The 18663-nt window shown below is 39.3% G+C and overlaps 1 protein-coding gene across 8 annotated transcripts in view; it reads left to right on the plus strand.

The window, feature by feature from the left end:
- The window catches only part of LOC138739525 (F-BAR and double SH3 domains protein 2-like), a 272286-nt gene that overhangs the window by 176463 nt on the left and 77160 nt on the right, over positions 1 to 18663 (plus strand). For 2 of the 8 annotated variants that reach the window (XM_069891780.1, XM_069891779.1), the window contains exons 9-12: positions 2087 to 2209; positions 8506 to 8586; positions 12883 to 12978; positions 18308 to 18379. In XM_069891780.1, coding sequence (XP_069747881.1) covers positions 2087 to 2209; positions 8506 to 8586; positions 12883 to 12978; positions 18308 to 18379 — 372 coding nt within the window. The remainder of the gene's footprint in view (positions 1 to 2086; positions 2210 to 8505; positions 8587 to 12882; positions 12979 to 18307; positions 18380 to 18663) is intronic. The other 6 variants (XM_069891784.1, XM_069891782.1, XM_069891787.1 and 3 more) reach the window with 4 other exon arrangements.

Raw genomic sequence — 18663 nt, forward strand, 5'->3', positions numbered from 1 at the left:
TTTGCCCCATCAGGGTTTTCCAGATGATAGCCTCTTTCTTTCAGGTCACCTCAGAGTTCTTTTTTGTTTCTATTATTTCAAGTGAAACATTAGGCAGCCAGTCCTTTCCTCTTGTATGGACCACAAGGACTTTGACCAGGCTGAACTAAGAACTCACAACCCGTCTTCAACATGGGTTTTTTTCCACAAGCTTGTCAGCTTGTCCTGTTCCAGTTCCAGCTGCTGCTGCTGAACTGTAGAACTGAATTCTCTCTCTCACTCAGAGAAAACCACATGACCCTCTTAGAACAGCCAACTGCACTCAAATAGACTGCAGCTCTGGACCTTATCTTCCAACTTCCTTCATTTGTTGCTTTCCAAAACAATAATCCATTACTCCACAGCATGTCCAATTAACACCTCCTTGTGAAGTCCTTATAGGCATTCTTCAAAGTTTTTGCAAAGGCACCTGGAGCTTGGACTGTCTGACTTGAGATTTGTTTTGAAGTGTTTGTATGTGACCTACACTAAAAAAAAGCAGCCACAATTAATCTCCTTTAAAACATATCTATATACAATATAAATATAACATGATCTGTCACAATACTTGCAACAGGACTGAGCACAGAGGGAAGATAGACAGTATAAAGAGGTGAGAGGGAGGGATGACTGGTAAGTGTGAGGTGACTATGGATATCAAGTTGGTGAGAACATTCTAATAGAAACAACAAGAATTTGCAGTAGAGTCAGAAAATCCTTTCTCAACCACGTCTGCTTGCAGGAGGACAATATCGGCCTTTACCATCATTTCATGTAACTCAGGCACAAGGTCATATGAGACTTGTTGGGAAACTGGCTTGGTAATGAGAGACAGAGGCTAAAAGTAGATGGGTGTTTTTCTGACTGGAAATTTGTAGTGAGTGTTGTTTCATAAGAGTTGTTGTAATATATGAAAATGGCTTGGAAGGGATTGTAAGTGATCTGATTGGTAAGTTTGTAGATGACAGGAAAGTTGGTGGAATAGTAGAAGGTTGTCCAATGATATAGCTGGACATGGATTAGATAGAAAGTTGTCCAGAATGGAGGCAGATGAATTGAAATCCAAAGAAGTAAGAGGTAATGCAGTTTGGAAAGTCACATTCTGATAGTACATGGAGAACAATTGGCAAGGACCTTGGAATGCAAATCCATAGTTCACTGAAAGTGGTGATACAGATGGATAGACTAGTAAATAAGGCATTTTGTATGTTTGCCTTCAATGGCAGAGGTATTCAGTGTAGGGGTTGGAGCATTATGTTGCATATGTACATTGGTTGGACTGCACTTAAACTATTGGGTATGGTTCTGGTCGTCACACTTTAGAAGGATGTATTGTTGCTACAGAGAAAATGCAAAGAGGTTCATTTGAATGTTGCCTGGAAGGTAGTTGAAAGGAGAGATTGGATGAGCCAGGTTTATGCTCACATTAACACAAGAGGCTAAGGGGTAACCATTCAGAGATACATAAAAATGAAGGATAGATGATCAGAATATTTTTCCCCCAGAGTAGGGGAGTTGAGAGCGAGAGTACGCAAGTTCTGGAGGTCATGCAACGTCAGAGGAAAGTACAGTTATAGGCAGGAGAAATTTTGGTAATAAAAACACAGAAATGCTGGAGGACCTCAGCAGGTCTTGCAGCAGCCAGAGAAGGGAAAGAAATATAACTAACATTTCAGACCTGAGCACTTATTCATGCCTGAAATGTCGACTACCTATTGCTTTCCATGGATGCTGCATGAACTACTGAAATCCTCCAGTACGATTATGTATTGCACTAGTTCCCCAGGATCTGCAAACTTGTTTACTCCTATGGGGCACAAGTTTAAAGTGAGAGGGGGTGAATTTAGAGGAGATATGAGAGATAAGATTTTTTGCAAAGGGTGGTGGTATTCTGGAATTTGCTGCCAGAGAAGGTGGGCTACAGAGGCCTAGAGTTTGTAGCTTCTTAACCAGCACTGAGGGAATAATGGTATTGTAGTGCGAGCTGTAATCGTTGAAGAGCAGCTGTATGTATGAATTGCTCTTTCTGCTGCTGTTCTAAAATGGTTCTATTCTCCTGCTTTCACAGGCTCTGGATGGAAATTTCTATGATCATCTTAAAGAATACTTGATGGTGTTTAACAGGACAGAACTAGAAGCCTGCCAATCTGTACAAAATGCATTCCAGTTATTAGTGGAAGCTTCCAGTAAGGTGAGTCTTTAACTTTGCAGATATTGTTTTATGTATCAATAATTGAAAGTGTACTCTAACAATTGGATGATTTAATTTTTCTAAATCAGCTCTCATGAACTTTAATAACTAAATTCTTAAGCTAATTACATTAGATCTATTGAAGCTACTAGAATGTTTTAAAATTTAAATTTGTTGTATTTTCCATAAATGTAAAGCTTGATTTGTTTGTCTTTTGATACCAGAGTTTCAATCGATAGCAGTATTAGAAAAGAAGCACAAAACAAAGGAATGCTTAAGAGGACATTTCTAAGTCCATGGCAATGTGAAACCATAGGATATAGGAGCAGAAGAAGCCCATTTAGCCATCGAGCTTTCTCCACCATTTCATCATGAGCTGATCCATTTTCCCACTCGGCCCCACTCCCATGCCTTCTTCCATAATCTCTGCCTTTCAAATCTCTGCCTTAAATACACCCAATAAATAGCCTCCACAGCTGCCTGTGGTTGTAAATTCCAGAGGTTCATCACTGTTTTAAATGGGCATGCTTCAATCCTGAAGTTGTGCCCTTTTGTCCTTGACTCCCCTACCATGGGACATAACTGTCACATCTACTCTGTCCGGGCCTTTAAACATTTGAAATGCTTCAACAAGTTTCCCCCTTATTCTGAACTCCATCAAACCTTCCTCCTATCCTAATCCATTTATTCTAAGAAGCGTTCTTGTGTATCTTCTCTGAACCCTCTCCAATGCCAACAAATCCTTTCTTAAATAAGGTGCCCAGTGGGGAGCACAGTTAGTGTAGTGATTAGCGCATTTCTTTTACAATGCCTGCGATCAGGACTGGGGTTTGAATCCCATGCTGCCTGTAACAAATTTTCCCCATGTCTGCGTGGGTTTTCCCTGGAGGCCCGGTTTCCTCCCATTGTTTGAAACATACTGGGTGTAAATTGGGTGGCATGGACTCAGCTGAAATGGCTAGTTACTGCGCTATATGTCTAAATTTAAATTTAAAACTGTACTCCGTGCTCTATGTGAGGCCTCACTAGTCCCTTATAAAGCCTCAACAGCACAACCCTGCTCTTGTATCCTATACCAGTAGAAATGAATACCACATTGCATTCACTACATTCGCCATTGACTGAACCTGGAGGTATCCTGTATGAGGACTCCCAAGACCCTTTGCACCTCCAAAGTTTGAATTTTCTCCCTGTCCAAATAATAGTCTGCCCTTTTATTCTTCCATCCAAAGTGCATGACCGTACACTTTCCAACACTGTATTTCATTTGCCTCTTCTTTGCCCACTCTCTTAATCTAAGACTCTCTGCAGCCTCTCCATTTACTTGTCACTACCTGCTCCTTCATCTATTTTTGTATCATCTCCCAACTTAGCCACAAAGCCATTTATTCTGCAATCCAAATCATTAACATATGACATAAAAAGAAGTGGCCTCAGTACTCACTTCTACCGAACACCACTTGTAACTGGTATCCAACCAGAATAGGATCCCTTTATTCCCACTCTGTTTCTTGCCTATCAGCCAATGCTCCACCCATGCTGGTATCTATCTTATAACTCCATGGACACTCATCTTGTTAAGCAGCCTCAAGTATGACACATTGTCAAAGCCCTTTCGAAAATCCAAATATACTACATTCACTGCATGTCCTTTGTCTAGCCTGCTTGTGGTTTCCTCAAATAAAATTCCATTAGTTTTGTCAAGCAAGATTTTCCCTTAATGAAACCATGATGACTCTGGCTTGTCTTGTAATGCATCTCCAGGTACTCTGTAACCTCATCTTTGACAGTGGACTCCCAACAACTTCCCAACCACTGAGGTTAAGCTAACAGGTCTATAATTTCCTTTTTGTTGGTTCCCTCCCTTTTTAAATAGCAGAGTGTCCTTTGCAATTCTCCAGTCCTCCTGAGCCATGCTAGGATCTATTGATGTTTGGAAGATCATTATCAATGCCTCCGATTTCTATAGTTTCTTCTTTCAGAACACCAGGGTGTATTCCATCTGGTCCGGGAGACTTAACTCGCCTTAAATGTTTCCGCTTTCTAAGCACCTCTCTGGTGATCATGACTGCACTCATTTCTCTTCCCTGACAACTTTGAAAGTCAGGTATACTGCTCATGTGAAGACTGATGCCAAATACTCATTCAGTTCCTCTGCCAACTCCTTGCTCACATACAATATCTCCAGCATCATTTTCAATTGGTCCTATATCTGCTCTTGTCTTTTTTAAAACTCTTAATATACTTAAACAAGCTTTTAGTATCCTTTTTGGTTTTATTTGCTAGGTTCCTTTCAAATTTCATCTTTTTCTTCCTCATGACCATCTTAATTTCCCTTCTGTATGCTTTTAAAAGCTGCCTAGTCCTTTCTCTTCATACTAATTTTTGCTTCCTTGTATGCTTTTACTTTAGCTTTGACTTCTCTTGTCAGCCACAGTTGTGTCACTTTTTCCATTCAATTTTTTTTTGGAATATACCTGTCCTGCACCTTTGTTATTTTCTTGTAGAAACTCCAGCCATTGCTGTTCTGCCGTCCTCCCTGCTACTGTGCCTTGCCAATCAACTTGGGGCAGTTCCCCTCTCATACCTCCATAGACATCTTTATTCCACTGGTATACTGACACATCTGATTTTAATTTCTCCCTCTCAAATTGCAGGGCAAATTTGATCATATTCTGATCACTGCCTCCTAATGGCTCTTTTATCTTCAGCTGCCTTATCAGTTTTGGTTCTTTAAATAATACCCAGTCCACAATTACCATTTCCCTAATCAGCCAATCTATTCCAAGAAGCCATTCCGAAGGCCTTTGATAAATTCCTTCTCTTGGGATCCAGCACCAACCTGGTTTTCCCAATCAACCTGCATATTGAAATCCCCTATGACTTGTAACAGCGCCCTTTTTGCATGCATCCTCTATCTCCCTCTGTAGTTTGCATGCCACATCATGACACTACCATTAGAGCCTTTTTACCTCTGCAGTTTCTTAATTCTATCCACAAGGATTCTATAATTTTCTGATCCAATGTCTCCTCTCAAGATTTAGATCAGATACTATTTATTTTTATGTAATAAAACAAAATTGCCTCTACTTTGTCATAACCATATAACTGTTTACGGCGTGGAAACAGGCCATGTCGGCCCTTCAAGTCTATGCCGGTTCACTTGAACAACTCCACTAGCTTACCCCTCCTACTCTCCGCCCATAACCCTCCAACCCCTCACATCCATGTACACAACCAACCTTCTCTTAAATGACAGAAGGGACCCTGCCACAACTATCTCTTTTGGAAAAGGCAGACAAAGATTCACCATTTGCATTTCCTGGTGTCCCTTAGTCAGAGAAAGAGAAGCAAAACCGTCAACAAGTGACTGGATTCGCCTCCCAACACTCCTGCAGCTGCACAAAACTCCAGTTCAGTTCAAACCTTTGGTAATCCGAGCCCAGATCCAAACCTCCAATGCAATGAGGAAGCCATCAGCATCCAGGGTCTTTCAGAAGCCCTTCTTGTGCTCAACATCCTCTCGAATCCTGGTTCCAGTACCTGATTCTCATGAACAAGTCATCCACAGTCTGTGTGAGTCCCTCACCCGCAACATCCCAACACCTGCATGAGTTCCTCGCCCACAACATCTCAACACCTGTTTCCAAAGTACACAAGTTAGATCCTTGGATCAGATAACAGGTGGATATGTTTGCCCACTTAGTCATCAGAAAGATCATTGAGTTTTGTAGTTAGAGGAAAATTGATATAGATTAATCCCATCTAGGAAAGTTACAAATAGAGATAAATATAGGTAAGGAGGAATATTATAAACTTTCTGATGGTTGAATCTAGAGAACACAGTGCTTAAAAATGGATAATTAGTGGTATTTATATTCTCAGGCTGTGAGCAATACTGGGGAAGGTGGATTTATTATCAAATCTTGATTTTATCTATTTTAATTAAAATGGTAGTGGACCACCTTGTCTGGTGATTTGTTCTTGCAAGAGTCTGTCAAAGGAGGTAGTGTCATCAAAATAGTGATAGCATGAATTCACATACTGGTCACACTGTGGAAGATTGATAGTTTCCCTTTCCTGGAGGATACTGATGACTCAGTGGAATTTTACAACTATGTGACAACATGAGTTTTTTTCTCCCTGGTTCAGGCTTTTAAATTAAATGATATGCTGTGATGGGATCTGCCCAGAAAATAACCCAACTTCTCCCAACTGAGAAATTAAAGCACTTAGCTGAGCCAAAGAAAATAGCTGGAAAAGTCTGCTTCTGGTTGATTTTAAAAGGGTCGAAGACAGACCTTTGGGAAAACTTTTTATGGTTAATTTGTGCAGTCATTGCAAAAGTTTGGTTATTGGAATGAAATAATTGTAGACTTTTACTATTTTGATTAATTGAAATTCCAGGTACAATTTCAAAATTGAATCTACCAGGCTGATTTTCTAGCTCCTAAAGTTAGCTTCTTAGAATTTGTTATTTTAAAGCTTGTGTGTTTGGATAAAAGCTGTAATCAGAATCAGAATTTATTATCATGAACAAATGATGACATTTGGTGTTTTGCGGCAGGATCATAGTGAAAACATTCATATTATAACCATCTTTTGACATGACTATAAAAAATTAAAATAATAATGCATAAAAGGTAAGGCAGTGTCTTTGCTTTATTGATTATTCAGGAATCTGATGGCAGCATGGAAGAAGCTGACCTTGTGCTGTTGAGTGCTTGTCTTTAGGATCCTGTACCTTTTCTTGATGGTAGCAGAGTGAAGAGGGTATGGCCTTGGTGCTGGGGGTCTTTAAGGATAGAGGCTGCTTTTTTTAAGACACCTCCTCATGTAGATGTCCTCAATGGAGTGAAGAAGTGTGGTGCCTGTGATGTCACAGGCCAAGTCAATAACCCTCCAGAGTTATTCTTGTCCTGAGAGTTGGCACCTCCATACCAGGCATTGATGAAACCAGATGGAATGCTAGAGATCTACGAGAGTCTTTGGTGATATACCGAATTTCCTCATTCACCTCACAAATTATAGCCATTGGTGAGCCTTCTTAGTGATTGCATCAACATGGAGGCTCAAGGATAGATCCTCAGAGATGTTGACACACAGGAATTTGAAGTTCTTGACCCTCTCCACGTTTGAGCCCTTGATGAGGACTGTGTTGTGTTCCCCTGACTTCCTCCTGAAGTCTACAATCATCTCCTTGGTTCTGCTGATGTTGAGTGCAAGGTGGTGGTTGTTACACCATTCAATGGGCTGATCTATCTCCCTGCTGTACACTTTGTGATTCTGCCGACAACTCTGGTGTCATCGGCAAACTTGTAGATGGCATTGGAATTGTGTCTGACCACCCAGTCATGGGTGTATAATGAGTAGAGCAGTGGGCAAAGAACGCATCCTTGGGGTGCACCTGTGTTGATGATCAGTGAGGAGGAGACGTTTCCAATTCATACTGACTGTGGCCTTCTGGTGAGGAAGTCAAAGATCCAATTGCACAGGAAGGTACAGAGGTCCAGAGTTTGCAGCTTCTTGACCAGCACTGAGGGAATAATTGTATTGAAGGCTAAGCTGTAGTTGATGAAGAGCAGTCATATGTATGAATTGGTGTGTTTGAAGTGATCCAGAGCTGAGTGGAGAGCCAGCGATATTGCACCTGCTTTGGATCAATTATAACGATTGCAGTGGGTCCAGATCTTTGCTTAGGTACGTGTTAATTCTGGCCATGACCAGCCTCTCAAAGCATTTCATCACAGTAAAAGTTAGTGCTACTGGGCGGAAGTCATTGAGGCAGCTCACACTATTCTTCTTGGGCACCGGGATGACTGATGCCCTTTTGAAGCAGGTGGGAACCTCTGACAGCCGCATTGAGAGTCTAAAAATGTCCATGAACGCTCCAGCTAGATTCTTGGCTTGGATTTTCAGTTCCCTGTCAGGGCCTGACACCTTGTGAGGGTTAACCCTCTTGAATGGTATTCTGACATCGGCCTCAGAGACAGATATCACAGGGCCCTCAGTTTTTTCAGGGATTCCAGTAGGCACTGTTTGGTTCACCTTCTCAAAGCTGGCATAGAAGGTGTTCAGCTGATCAGGTAATGAAGCATCGCCACCATCTATAGTTTTCGCCCTCACTTTGTAGACTGTAATGGCCTGCACTCCCTGCCATAGCTGGCATGTATCTGTCTCTAGCTTCCTCCAGAATTGCCATTTTGCTTTAGAGACGACCTTCTGCAGGTTGTACCAGGACTTCTTGTAAATTTCCAGATCCCCATCCTTAAACGCCCTTGTCTTGCCCTCAACAGGTTGTGAATTCCTTGATCCATCCAGGACTTTTGGTTGGGGAACACCCAGTATTTGCACGGGGGCACACGCTCATCCATGAAGTCGGTGACACCTGTTCCATATTCATTCAAGTCTATAGATGAGTTCTTGAATATGTTTTAGTCCCACCAATTCAAAGCAGTCCGACAGACGCTTCTCCGCCTCCCTCAACCATACGTTCACCCTCTTCACCACTGATGCTGTGGTCTTCAGTCTCTGTTTGTATGCCAGGAGTAGAAGTACAGCCAGGTGAACAGACTTGCCGAAGTCCAGTTGTGGTATGGCTTGTATGCATTCTTCATGGTGATGCAATAGTAGTTGAATGTGTCGGTTCCCCTTGCCTCACATATGATGCGTTTGCCAGAGACTTCTTCAGTCTCCCCCAATGATTGGGAAGGCTTCAGGATGTGCTGGCTTATGGCTGTTTATCACAGTGCTCAGTCCCTGGGGTGGAATGTACACTGCAACCAGGATAATGGCAATGAACTCCCTCGGCAGGTAGAGTGGGTGACACTTGATCACCAGATGTTCCAGGTTGGGGGAGCAAGACTGGAATGTGATCGTCACGTCTGTGCACCACGATGAATTGATGATGACACAAATGCCACCTCCCCTGGTTTTTCCAGATGCTGGTGTTCGGTCAGCTTGATGGAGGGTGTAGCCCTTTGGCTGTAGTGCCATGTCCGGAATGTCCGCTTTTCGCCAGGTTTCTGTAAAGCACATCACGTAGCACTCACTGATATCTCTCAGATGTTGAAATCTGGCTTGGAGATCATCAGGTTTGTTCTCCAAGGACTGTATGTTGGCCAGGAGGATGGTAGGGAGCAAAAGCCTCAGGACCCAGCATCTCAGCTTGATCTGCAGCCCCCCTTTACCTGGCCTGTCGGTCCGCTGCTGGTAGTTCCCATGGTTTTTAAATGGTCTGTGCGCTGTCCATTTAAATCCACTGCAATGTTTCAATGTGCTGACTGTCTGCTGTCTGCAACTCACGTGATGCTTAAATGGCCCGATCAACTTGAGTGAGCTGTTTAAAGGCCCGGTGGAGACTGCAGATTCCAAGGTCTGCCAGTGATCTTAGGACACCCATGTCGGATTTTGTGATTCTTGTTTTTTGTTTGGTTTTTAAAAGTTCTGAATGGGAATATTTGATTATTCCCATCAGAGCTGCTCACAGAGTCGCCGCTGTAAGGTGCTACTTTTTTTTCCAGCATCCTTCTTACAGATAGCTTAAGCAAGAGGCATCACTAAGGTCGGTGTCAACCCCCCAGCCCCCCAAACCACGACCTCCTCCCATACCAGACCATACAGAATCCTTAATGTTTTTGTACTAATGTTATTCATCAATTGTACTTCCCTGTATATCACTGAATGTAATGATAATAGTAATGAACAACTAACAAAATTAAAATTACACCTTTAAATTATAATATCATATGCACACCTGAAACCTATTTACATGTGGTTAAAGGGAAAATTCAGTAGGAAAACATTAGATTTCAAAATAAAAGCATTTAAGAACTACATCAAAATTATGTTGATTTTGATTTTTCTCCTTTTCCTTTAATTACTACTTCATTCTCAAAAAAGTTCACAAATACTAATTACCACAATATTGTAGCTATAACACCATCAAATACTAATTACCACAATATTGTAGCTATAACACCATCAAATACTAATTACCACAATATTGTAGCTATAACACCAGCAAATACTAATTACCACAATATTGTAGCTATAACACCAGCAAATACTAATTACCACAATATTGTAGCTATAACACCAGCAAATACTAATTACCACAATATTGTAGCTATAACACCAGCAAATACTAATTACCACAATATTGTAGCTATAACACCAGCAAATACTAATTACCACAATATTGTAGCTATAACACCAGCAAATACTAATTACCACAATATTGTAGCTATAACACCAGCAAATACTAATTACCACAATATTGTAGCTATAACACCAGCAAATACTAATTACCACAATATTGTAGCTATAACACCAGCAAATACTAATTACCACAATATTGTAGCAATAACACCAGCAAGTACTAATTACCACAATATTGTAGCTATAACACCAGCAAATTTGACAAAAACAGTGACTCTAAAAACATCAACAACAAAAACCACAGCACGTGCATGCAGACAAAACCAAGGGTAATAATGACAGCTCTGACCGGAGCGCATTAGAAGGTTCAAAATGTAAATTAGCATAGTTTTAGCCTTGTAGGTATATTGATGGGCTTACGAAAAATGTTTTTGTTGTTATAACTACAGGGATTTTTTATAAAAAATATTTGCATAAAAATTTTATAAACAATCATTTTGGTGTCACCCCATCTGATGGTGTCACCCAGTGTGGTCCACACCCCCCTTAGTGATGCCCAATGATTTAACAAGAATTGGAAGAGAAAGTCCTCGCTATTAAACTGCTCTCATTCTCATAATTTTGGTTAAGCTTCAATGTTATACTAAATTGCTAGCTTCCCAGAAATGAGAAACTAAAATTCTTTGACCCATTCTTACCTTGCAGCCAGTTATAGCTGGAAAGTAACTTGGCCAATCTTGCTTTGTTTTCATGATTGATCTAACTGTTATTTAATTAATTAATATTGCAGTCATTTTTTTGCACTTGGATAACTGAATATTTATTATCTGTTTTTTGTGTATTATCTCTTTAACTACAATAGTCAATATTGTAGTTGTTTTTATAATATTTTTGTTTTTAACAAGAACCTGTTAGCTGCAGCAAATAAGAAGATGTTTTATGTACATTGTACAATTTTTATTAATTTAGACATACTGTTATGACCCCAGAGGACCCCAAAACCAAGCAGTAATAGATATTCATCAAGACAAATGGTTACTTAAACAAAAGTTGGTTTTAATTATTTTTAAACATGAAAACAGAATCACACTTTAACTTAACTAAACTAACTTCACTCCCTTCTAAATGTACATGTGTGTAAGTTTAGAAAAGTTCTTTGATTCACTGTCCAATCTCACTTCTCATTCCTACAAGTTCACTGGTTGCAGGCAATTCTTATACTGTGCACAGAATTTAACATTTATAAAGTTCACCAGGCTTTGGTGCTTGAAAGGAAAATGGCTGCCGCTCAGGAAGGTTCTTGTCAGTTTTCAGAGAGGTTTGTTGTACAATGGACACCTAGCCACATCGATGTCTTGCCAAAGAAGCTTGTCCCCTCAGGGTTCTCCAGATGATAAACGCTTTCTTTCAGGTCACCACAAAGAGTGCCTTTTTGTTTCACTTATTCCAAGTGAAACATTTGACAGCCAGTCCTCTCCTCTTGCATGAACCACAAGGGCTTTGACCAGGCTGAACTAAGCATTCACAACCTGTCTTCCAAATGAGGTTTTCCACAAGCTTGCTACCTTGTCCTGTTCCAGTCCCAGTTATTGCTGACTGGAGAACTTGTATCTCTCTCTCTCTCTCTCTCTCTCTCTCTCACACACACACACACACACACACACACACACACACACGCACACGCACACACAGAAAGCCTGTTTTACTCTCTCTGCTTGCAAAACCCACATGACCCTCTTTGAACAGCAAGTTCCCTTCCAGACAGAATGTGGCTCCGACAAGCTTTTTCATCTGTTGCTTTTTTGTAAACAACAATCCATTAGTGAAGTCTCTTGGGCACTCTCCAAAGCTTTTGCAAAGACTGTTGGCCCCAAAGTGTCTTGAATGAGCAGGGCTCCAGTATTTTAAATAAAATCTGTTTTAAAGTCTTTGTAAGTGACCTACACTAAAACCTGCTTAATTTATCTCCCAAAAACACCTCTATATACTCTGTCACAATACAGCTTAATATAGACATACAGTAACAGGCCATTTTACCCACGAGTATTTGCCGCCGAATTACACCCCATTAACTTATAATCCCCCGAAACGTTTCGAATGGTGGGAGGAAACCAGAGTTCCCGTGGAAAACCCATGCAGACACAGAGAGAATGTACAAACTCCTTAAAGAGAGCACGAGATTTGAACCCAGGTCCCCATCACTGGTGTTGTAGCAGCATTGCACTAACTGTGCCGCCGTATAATGTATACATATGTATGTATGACAATAAATTCATTAACATTATTAAAAATCTTGCCAGTGTGGGTTGGGTTTGGTATGAAGAAATTAAGGTATAAATAACTAAGTTATCAAGCATGCAAATAGTTCAGGTAAAGGGTTGAAGTATCACATAAATTGGACAAGTAGTATACAAAGGGTTTTTCCATATGTTTTTTTTTTAAAACTAACATGGCACTGATTGCTTTAGCCCCTTTGAATAATTCCTATATTATTTGGTGATCATTTTACTTAGGTTTTGCAAGATTACAATTTGCAGCTTTTTCTCCAAGAAAACCCAGTTTTTCAAAAATCACAGTCATTCCAGTTCCAGCCTAGTGATAATGATACGGTAAGATGCATTTATTCAAAAATACTATTATTAGTGGATAATATAAGTATGCCTTTCATCCTGTGTCACCCAAGGTGTTAAGAAAACCTGAGGTTTATAGGAATGGCTATTGAGAAATAATTATGCCTCTAAACTCCAGAAAGTAGTTATTCAATTTTTAATTCTGGAGATTGACATAACCTTCTTGATAAGTTTGTTCTTTATTCAATATGCAGAATATAATCAGTCATTTGGTCACTAGACTTTTGAGAAAGGTTTCCTGAAGCATGGAAGATTTAATTACAAATAGCAAATATTTGCTTCTGGAACTGGTAAAACTGTTTAGGAATTAACATTTGAAGGAGTTAAAGGTAGCTACTAAAATATGAACATTTTTATACATTGAAAAACAACTATAACAGATTATCATTTGAATTGTTTCTTTCATGATAATGGCTTCAAAGCCATTTCAATTTTCAGGATTTTGGTGTCACCTGTAAGACCAGTATTTATTGTCCAATCCTAATTGTATTTGAGCAAGAACTGGTGAGCCATTATCGTAAACACTGCCTGCCATTTTTATGGTAAAGGTTCTCCCATAGTGGTGTTGGGGAATGCCAAGATGTTGGTGTAGCAATGAGGAAGCAGCAATATATTTCTAATTGAGGGTAATGTGCAACTTGGGGGAGAAACTACAAGTTCCCACGCACCTGTTGCATTTGTCCTTCTTTGTGATAGAAATCGTGAGTTTGCGAGATGCTTTTCGAATGGACGAGGCAAGTAAAGGGTGCATTTTTCAGATGTTCCTCATTGCCATCACTGTATACTGGTTACAGAAATTAATGCTCAAGGTGATGGATGGGAGGCCAGTCGAGGGGGTTTGATGTTATTGGACTTCTTGTTCCAGCTGAAAATCTACGTGGATAATATTCTTCCATACTTTTGACATGTGTGTTGTGGAAAAACTTCAGGGTGTCAAGATGTGAGTCAGTTGTTGCTAGATGCCCATCCTCTGGCCTGTTTTGTAGCCACAGTAGAGTCTTTATGTCTTTGGCCCATTTGAGTTTATGATGACTGTCAGGTGTTGACCGACGAGGTCTTGACATTCAATTGACAAGAATAGATGGTCACTGTTGCCACTTTTATGAGTAAAATGCTATTTGCCAATATTAATTCCCTCTGGTACTTAGCAAAGCAGTCAGTTGAAGTTATCAGACATATATTGCTTTTATCACATTCATTCCAACTGAATGGTTATTATCCTTTTCACATGAAAGAATATTTTGCATTTGCAAGTGTTGGGATGATTGCCCTGTAGTTTTGGCTTTTCTCTGTTTCCTCTTGTGAATAAAGAGTTTAATACAGGCTATCTGCAGCACTCAAACCCTCACAACTAATCTTGTGCAGTACACAAAAGAGCTGAAAAACTGTCGTGCTGAGTTTCTCCACACTACTGTGTACAGCCCCAGTGAAGATCAAAAGATTGCTTCAATTTTTACACATTAAACCTTTGGATCATGTCTGCTTCTACATGAATATCTTCCTTTTGGTCCTTTTAAGACGTCCCATCATTTTCCTCCAGCCACTCCTTTTGTTTGCACAGTATAATTCCAAAGATCCAAAATCAGATTCTCCAAAATCTTAATTTATCTGAATTTTTTTTTCTGAGCCGAACTGACCGAGGACCTCGGCCTGTCAGCAGCAGCGAGGATGTAGGACCTGCTGATGGCAGCGCAGAACTGGGTAGGGAGATGTCAGACATTTTTTTTTGGTGAGAATTAAACATTATTTTAATGCTTAAAAAGCCTTCCCTTGTTGTTGCTTAAACAATGATACAAGTGATTTGCTGTTGCTACTGGGCTGTTTTAAAAAAAAATTACCTGTTCTCTGAAAAAAAACGTTTATCTGACATAGGCCTGGTCCTGGCCATTTTGGATCATCGGAGTTGTATTGCATTTGTAGAGTCTTTTAGTACTCTGTTTAATGTTGTACGATAAGCTTTGTAATCTTCCTGTCTTTAGTTAGTACTCAATTATACCTCTATACCTTTCCTGAATATTAACTAAATAATATTTTCCATCTACAACCTTCCCTGCAAATCCTTAACTCATACTGTGGTTTCAGACCTCCTAGTATCTTCTATCTATTTAGAACTGTAATATCATCCTTGATCAATACTGACCCACCCAATTCTCCAGCTTTTTCACTAAAGTTGTTGCCTAGAAATAGTGAGAACCTGTTCTGTCATTCTTTGTTATTGTAATGTTGCCTCAAAGGAATATCAAAAACAGTATCAGTTACACCACAGATATGGATAATATACACAATTTAAAACTCACAGATTTCAACCTATTGTCCTCCAGAGTAGTTCATCCATCGGATATTTCTGCTTTTGCTGTTGTTAGTATCAGATTATCACATCTACTCTTTGCTCCTTTTTTCTTCCTCTGCTAAATTAGCTTAAACCTTTCAAACCTCCCAAGTGAATCTTTCATTAAGATCATTGGTCCTGACAGGTGCAATGTATTCATTTTATATTTTTCCTCTTACCCTAGAACTTATTCCCAATCCCCCCAAGAATCTGAAGCACTCATTTATGCACCACTCCTCAACATGTATTAACCTGGACAGTTTCCTTTCACATTAGCTTGGGGTAACCTTGGCATGACTTATTTGGTTAATTCTTGGGATCATAGCGTTGTAAAGTGTGGTGAAGTTAAGCAGATTGGACCAGTACTCTTTGGAGATTTTTTTAAATGGGAAATGATTTTGTTATGTATATATGTCTGCGTGCATATGATGTCATCACGCTCAGCAGGACAATGTTGTCGCTCATATATACTGTGGACAAGGGGAACCATCTTTAACTTGTATTAAACCTTGAGAGAAGCTTCACGTTTCTGTGTATTTATGTATTACTAAATGACAAATACATAACAGGTTTCATTAAATTGACTTTTCAATTAGAAATTATCTGGTTATCCCTTTAAATTTAAATATCCATATTTGTCACTGAATATAGTGATGTTTGCTGTCTGTCTTTAATTGCCCCAAATTGTCAACTAAATTGCTTGTGTCTCCTAAGAAACTAGATTTCTTTCCGTACCTCATACATGAAAAGGAAATCAGGGAATGCGGTTTGGTCTCTTAACTTTTCAAAATGCTTGTCAAGGTGACAGTCCAGCTTCTTTTCAATATGTCTGGTGAATTTTGCATAAAATACTTTTTCATAGATTCTCTCTCTCCTGCGGATGTTTTATTTTCATCTCTTTTTTAGTATGTGGGTACTGTTACAAGCCCAGAGGACCCATAAACCCAGCAGCAATAGATATTCACCAAGACAAATGGTTACTTAAACAAAAGTTGCTTTTAATTATCTTTAAACATGAAAACAGAATCCCACTTTAACTTACCTAAACTAACCTTGCTCCCTTCTAAGTGTACATGTGTGTAAGTTCAGAAAAGTTATTTGATTCACCGTCCAATCTCACTTCTCATTCCTCCAAATTCACTGGTTGCAGGCAATTCTTATACTGTGCACAGAATTTAACATTTATAAAGTTCACCAGGCTTTGGTGCTTGAAAGGTTATCACTCAGGAAGGTTCTTATCGGTTTTCAGAGAAGATTTGTTGTTCCAAGACATCCACAACTGATGTACTTCCATCAGCCACTTCAGTGTCGTGCTGACGAAACTTGCCCCTTTAGGGTTCTCCAGATGATGACCTCTTTCAGGTCATCACAGAGTTCCTTTTTGTTTCATTTATTCCAAGTGAAACATTACACAGCCAGTCCTCTTCTCTTGCATGAACCACAAGGGCTTTGACCAGGCCGTCTTCCAAATGGGGTTTTCCACAAGCTTGCCAGCTTGTCCTGTTCCAGTCCCAGCTGCTTCTGCTGGCTGTAACACTGTATAAGAAGTTTCTCTCTCTCTCTTAGAGAGAAAGCCTGTTTGACTCTCTCTGCTTGCAAAAGCACATGACCCTCTTAGAACAGCAAGTTCTCTTCCAGATAATCTGTTGCTCCAACTGTTGCCTTTTTTAAACAACAATCCATTAGTGAAGTCACTTGAGCACTCTCCAAAGCTCTTGCAAAAGCTGTGGAGCTGATATGTCTAGCATTAGCAGAGCTCCAGTATTTCATATAAGATCTGTTTTAAAGTGTTTGTATGTAAACTGCCCTAACAAACCATTCCCAATTTATCTCCCAAAAACATACGCTGTCACAGTATGGCTAGCAGGCCAATATTTATTTGACTCAGGAAGGATGCCAAATTTCCTCTCTTGAAGTACATAGGATAGATTATTAATGGAAATCCAGAAGACTGTGACAATCTATATTACTAAGTATATTTTTTTAAATATTAAATTGTATTTGAAAAATTAAATTGTATAGCTACCATGGTGGGACTTGAGCTAAGGTCTCTGGATTGTTAGTCCATGTATATGGGTTACTTGTCCAAAGTTTAATCAATGATAAATTGTACAAATTAAATAGAATCTGAGTAGCTTTTGCTCCTCAATTATTGCTTGGAACTCATCACTTTCTTTTGAGTATGATCATCCCCTCAGAAATGATTTTTCCTTTGTAATCTGGTTTTGTTATTTGCTGTTGATGTCACCTATTAACATCATCTAGTTCTACAGAGAAGGTGAAAATGTAATCAGCCTATATCTTCTACAGATCACATTCTGTGTATAAACTATCACTGCTTGTTGACTGAGATTGACTGTTTAATAGGAATTTGTGTTGAATTGTGCCATTTGATTTTTATTTTACTCTGTTAGTGAGAATTGTATTGAGGCAGCCCAAATTAATGTATTTGTTTTCAGGATGGTTGAAAAGTCTTATCCCAAAATGTATCTTTCCATATCAGCACTGAAAATAATTGAGAGTAAATGTATCAACAATCTGTGATCTATGTAGAATAGATCCACTTGCAATGTTATCTTGAAATGTTGCAATCCTCTCTCAGGGATTTGTTCTTCTAAAGTTTAAACTGACCTTTCTTATGCCATGCATGTATATCCAAGTTTGGTAGAAGAAGAACATGTGTTTTTCCTTTCTATATATCTAGGTGTGTGGGGGGGGGGGGGGGGGGGTGAAATTCTCTTTAGATAATTTTGGCAGAAAATTGAATGCCAATTAATTGCTAATTATTTTATTCAAAATCTAATTTTGTATTTGTCTTAATATAATGTTATATCATTTTGGTGGTCATATGGTTTACATGTGTGCTCAGAAAAGGCTTGAATAATCCAAATGCTGTGTTATTTGTTCTGCTTTTATTCTAACTATACTTTGTTGAAGCTAACATGTCCATTTTGTCCTATTAACATTTTTGTTGCTCAGAGTTTTAATGCAGTGCAGCTTGTGGATATTGACCTCTCACCCATCACCACTTTGAGAATGACTTTAACAGAGGTACACGCATACTCCTTGTGTACTGTGGTGAAAGTTTAATGTGCATGTGGAGAAATTGACATTTTTTTGAAGGACAACAACATCTCTTAGACGCTGTGCTACCTCTATTATTTCATTATATCTGGAAGCTTGTGAATTGGCACCAAAAATATAATATGAAATACTTCACATTGCAATTTTGAAATGTTTTCATTAAAATTGCCACTGCTCCAGACGTGCTATAAATTTGTCAACAAATTGTTTCATTCAATAACATTGTGCATATTTTATTTATATTGGATTAT

This window comes from Narcine bancroftii, chromosome 7, assembly GCF_036971445.1.
Source record: "Narcine bancroftii isolate sNarBan1 chromosome 7, sNarBan1.hap1, whole genome shotgun sequence".
NCBI classification, from domain to species: Eukaryota; Metazoa; Chordata; class Chondrichthyes; order Torpediniformes; family Narcinidae; genus Narcine; species Narcine bancroftii.